The sequence below is a fragment of the Haplochromis burtoni genome, unplaced genomic scaffold, assembly GCF_018398535.1.
Source record: "Haplochromis burtoni strain Fernald_Lab_line unplaced genomic scaffold, NCSU_Asbu1 Contig_2314, whole genome shotgun sequence".
NCBI classification, from domain to species: Eukaryota; Metazoa; Chordata; class Actinopteri; order Cichliformes; family Cichlidae; genus Haplochromis; species Haplochromis burtoni.
Genome location: NW_024584675.1, coordinates 1 through 4,978, shown reverse-complemented (window position 1 = coordinate 4,978; position 4,978 = coordinate 1). Strand labels below are relative to the sequence as shown.

General features: G+C 42.7%; 1 protein-coding gene across 1 annotated transcript in view; it reads right to left on the bottom strand.

Moving 5' to 3' along the window:
* Nucleotides 1–4,918, bottom strand: part of LOC102302046 (perforin-1) — a 6,830-nt gene extending 1,912 nt beyond the window's left edge. Inside the window, exons 1-2 of the mRNA XM_005952843.3 lie at nt 4,799–4,918; nt 4,205–4,701 (exon numbers count right to left, since the gene is read on the bottom strand). Coding sequence (XP_005952905.3) covers nt 4,205–4,701; nt 4,799–4,891 — 590 coding nt within the window. The 5' untranslated portion in view covers nt 4,892–4,918. The remainder of the gene's footprint in view (nt 1–4,204; nt 4,702–4,798) is intronic.
* Nucleotides 4,919–4,978: the final 60 nt, after the last annotated feature.

Genomic DNA, 4,978 nt, shown 5'->3' with positions numbered 1-4,978 from the left:
ATCCCCCCCAAGCATAAGCTCACCGCGGCTCCCACCCAACCCTTAGGCAAACAAGCAGGAAACCTCCAGAAAAAACCCTCCGTATTTTTATCCAAAACATGCGCAAAAAACCCCCCCTAGAATAACTTGTTAGGGGGAACCCTCTATTCCCAAAACTTATATTCGATAACAGGGTAAAAACTCCTGAAAAAATCCTTAGTCTTTTTTCTTCAAACCAGCCCTCTTACTAGCTCCATCTCAAATCCAGCGCACAGCCTAAGTTCTAACTCGCACTGAGCCGCAGCCAGCGCACAATTTTTTCCCTTGTTGCTCTCGCTATATCTGCTCCTTATTAATGATTTCGGGCTCTCCGTTCGAAATTTGCGCTGGAGACCAACTCCGCCTCCGAGACGTGCCTAACTTCGCCCCGCTGCCAATGACATAACAGAAGAGCGGCTCCGATTTTTATGATCTCTCGCTGAGGGAAAAATATCCGTCTGTCCAATCGGGAGAGATCTGTTCTTAGCGCTAGGTCGTCCCGCTTCTGCCGGCCACAGCTCCATCCCCACCGGCGCTTCTTCTCTCCCGCGACCCTCGGGGAAAAATATTCGTCTGTCCGCCAAGATTTGCTCTCCGCGGTCGGTCCTCACGCTCCTGGCTCCCGGAGCACCATCCCCACCAACGCTTCTTCTCCCCCATCAGGCAGACGAAATTCACGGCGCCTGCTTTTGCGAGCTAAACACGGTCAGTCTCTCTATGTTCTCACTTTTTTTCTAATTTTATAAAAACTATCCTTTTGTATTTAACATAACTCACTGTTTGTTTGGTTTTTTTTGGGGGGGGGGGGGTTATCCTCAAATTGTTAGGTCTACTTAAACATCTCAGGAGCAACAGAACAAGCAGCAGGACCAGAAGGATAAGGAGCACAAGGACAAAGCGCAGACGACACCAGCTCGCTTCTATCGCTCTTCGAGCAGTATGTCTCATTGCTGAATTAATTCGCTCATCATATAAAAAGCTGTTTTTTTTTCTTTACTTTTTCAACAACTGTGCTTTTAGATATTCTTGTCACTCAATAAAAATGGATAACCAGGAACATGATATTACAGACCCATTTCTTGCTTCTAGCGTTAGCTAGGTTAAATCAAAATACTGTTCATTCACAGAATACACCTCCACAAAGCGGTGAGCAACCTGATGTGATCAATAATAATAATAATGACCCTTTAGAAATGCTTAATTTAGCTCTAGCCCGATTAGCGCCTAGTGAAAGTGTCTCGCAAAATAGCTCTCAATGTTTGAGTGTTGAGCATGGTGAGATCCAAACAGAGTCAAACGCGGCTTATTCTCAACTGAGTCTGACACAAAACATTTCCTCATCCGATCCGTTTATAGCGCTTAATCAGGCTTTAGCAGCCTTGGCAGAAATCTTTATCTATCTATCTTTATCGCTCATAATGCCAAGAGTTTTGATGCTTACATTATTCTCAGGGCTATGGTTAAGCAAAGCTTAAAACCAAAGTTAATCAGTCAAGGCTCGAAATTGATCAGCTTTACAGACACAGACTTAAACCAGCGCTATATGGACTCGTGCTGTTTCCTTCCGATGCCGTTGTCAGGTATCCCAAAAGGAATGGGGTTTTCAGACAGCATTAAAGGCTTTCCCCCCATTGTTTCAGTTCGAAACAAACATCACTTATCCTCCCCCTCCGCCTATAGTCTCGAGCGTATGACAACACAGGGCAGGAAAGAATTTTACAAATGGTATGATTCAGTCAGCTCCGGCACCTTCAATTTCATGAAAGAGGCCCTTTTATACTGTGAAAACGATGTTGAAATTCTAGCTCGGGGTTGCACATTGTTCAGAAACGGATTTATTGAAGAGACAGGAGTAGATCCTTTCAGCCGCAACACCCTTGCTAGCGCGTGCCTAAAACCTATTTAACAAACTTCATGCCAATGAATTCTTTAGCAATACCGTGCCCTCTATATTACCATAATCAGGTCAAATCATTTTCCTCATCCTCAATTCAATGGCTCGAATATCTCTCTTACACACAAGGTGTTTTTATCAGACATGCACTCAATCAAGGGGAAAAACAGCTCACTAGTTATTATGTGGATGGGTATGGTCAGATTAACGGTAAAACATACCTGTGGGAATTTTTGGGTTGCTACTTCCATGGGTGTGTTACGTGTTTTTCAAATCAGGCCGATGTTAACCCTCTGTTAGGGGCCTCTTTTTCAGACAGTAACATGGCCGCTCAAGACAGGCTGGCTAGATTGAGAGCTGAACATAATGTGTGTCCTGTTATAATCTGGCAGCATGAGTGGACCAAGTTAAAACGTACTGATGAGAGTGTAATCAACTTCCTCAGACGTTATGATCCACCAGAGCCTTTGAATCCTCGCCATGCCCTCTTCGGAGGCCGTACAAGCCCAGCACAGTTGCGTTGCAGTGTAGCGCCTGGTGAGAAAATTAGTTATGTGGATGTCACCTCGTTGTATCCGTTTGTAAATAGCACCTGTCGTTACCCCTTAGGCCATCCTCAAGTAATTTTTCGAAATTTTCAGCACCCTAAAAACTACTTTGGGTTTATCAAAGCGGTTGTATACCCACCCAGAGGACTCTATTTTCCCGTTTTACCCTATAAAACAAAGTCAGGCAAGCTTCTCTTTACTCTCTGTCGCACTTGTGCTGAAATGAACAACCAAGAGGGGAAAGACCTTTTTCGTGAAATCTGTATTGGAAAACTGTGTACGTTTCGAACAAGTTTGTTGACAATGTTGTGTGGGTTTATACATCCTTTCAGCCTCTGTATTCTGAGCTTCAAGAGAAAAATAAAAGCATTAAATTCATTGAAGGTCTCCCTGATTCTTTTGAGGATGAGAGCTTGTTTCCCTCACACCAGAGTCATCTCATTGTACTGGATGATGTTATTTTTCAAGCAGCAAATCATCCAAAAGTGGTCCGGATTTTCACACAGTACAGACACCATAAAAATATGAGTGTGATGATGTTGAGCCAAAATGTGTTTCTACAAGGTAAACACAGCAGGACGATCAGTCTGAACAGTGTTATTTAAAAACCTCACGATAAATTACAAGTTAATACACTAGCTAGACAAATATGTCCAGGACGTCTGCATTTCATCTTGGAGAGTTTTGAAGAAGCCACGAGAGAACCACACGGATATTTATTGATAGGTTTAACCCCCACCTCTCCAGAGCAACTCAGACTGAGATCCGGGATACTACCGTCAGAACAGCTGTGTGGAAATATTCCAATCACACAATGCCAACATAAGAAGTTGAAATGACATAAGAGAAAATCAGACAAATGGCCAACAGATGTGACGTGTCAGGAAGAAAAAGAAGGTAATGACTCAAAAAGGCGGCTACCTCTTACCACTACTCACAACAGTCTTACCCATCGTAGCTGATTTAGCTATAGGCGCCATTCGCAAATAAAAATGCAGAAAATGTATCTGATCTCGCCTGAGCAGATCAAATGCTTACATGAAACGCATGCAAATGCTTCTCGACCAAGCATCAGATACAAAGCCGAGGATGAACTGGACAGTCAAATGAGACGTGTATTGGAGACTCAGGGTCTAAACCCCGATGAGAAAATAAAAAAAGTATAACATGCTTTTACAAAAGTATCTCATACTAGAGAGACAAAAAGTAGATGAAAGCAAGCAAATAACACTAAGGCTCCCCGCTGTGCGTGAAGAGGGACAGAGTGAGAGATCACATGATGAGCGCGACTACCAGCAGGAAGAAAGCGAGGAGGGGGAGCAGGTGGCAAGTGTGAATAAGGTTTTACATGCCGTTTTAACCCACATAAACCCTCGCTCAAAGAGCATAAAAAGTAAAAACTTTTTATGCTTAAAAATAAAGGATGCTATTTGATATAAAAAACTTTTTTTTAATAATCAAATCATTTATTTTTGGGGAAAAATAATGAGCTATGAACTAGCATATTTTGATGAATATCACAAATTTATGAATATCATAATTTTCATGAATATAATAATTTTATGGGTACCATATGTTTTATTACTTCCTTTATTACTTCCTAGGGTCACAAATCATTTATTGGGGCCACAAATCACTCTGTTTGACATAAGGGGTATAATATCCCTCATTGTGTTAATGTCTATGATTCATCTGTTATGTTTACAGTGGCTTTCCTTTGAAGCTTATCTTGTTCACTACTCACCCGTCAGTCTTGTCCCAAAAATCTCCTTTCAGACCAGAGGCTTGGATCATTGTTATCCTTAGTGTTCCTTTCTGAATCTCTTTAGGACAACAGTTGGAATCCAGGTTGGGACCACTGCTGCTACAGTACGACTGTGTGTTTGATCGACTGATGCTGTTGTCTTTTAAGTACTGCTCTATTGCAGCCTTTAGTCCTTTATTCCGTGCTGACGTTTGCACCAGTTCATACAGTGGTCTTAGAGAGTAGCAAACCACATCAGGTTGATCTATGAGGGTTTTTAGCCAATTCTGGTAGCCCAGTGAGTCATTTCTGGTGAGTGAAAACTCCCCAGTCCAGCCTCTGCCTCCTACCACTTCTGAATAATGACCGTGAAGACCAGAGGCGTACATAACAGAGACACCTTGGTTGTTTAGGACTGAGGCGCATAAGTTAAAAGAAGGACCCAGATTAACATTCCCCAGGCCTACCTTGACACCCAATGACAAGCAGTCATGTACCTGTGTGAAAGGAGGTAACACTGGATATTGCTTTTGTTGGTACAAAGTGTATGTACATATGTTCACTGCTTTAACCAGATATATGTGCTACACATACCTGGGATGAAGTAAGATGATTCAGACTGGACAAGCAGGTACGTGTAGACGTGACTCGCCTGAACTGCCCTCCAAGATCAACCTGAAAAAACATTTATTAAACATTTTTAAAAAAGGGTTTAGTCCATGGGGCCCGGCCGGGCACAGCCCGAAGAGGAGACATGGGCCCATCCTCCCGCAG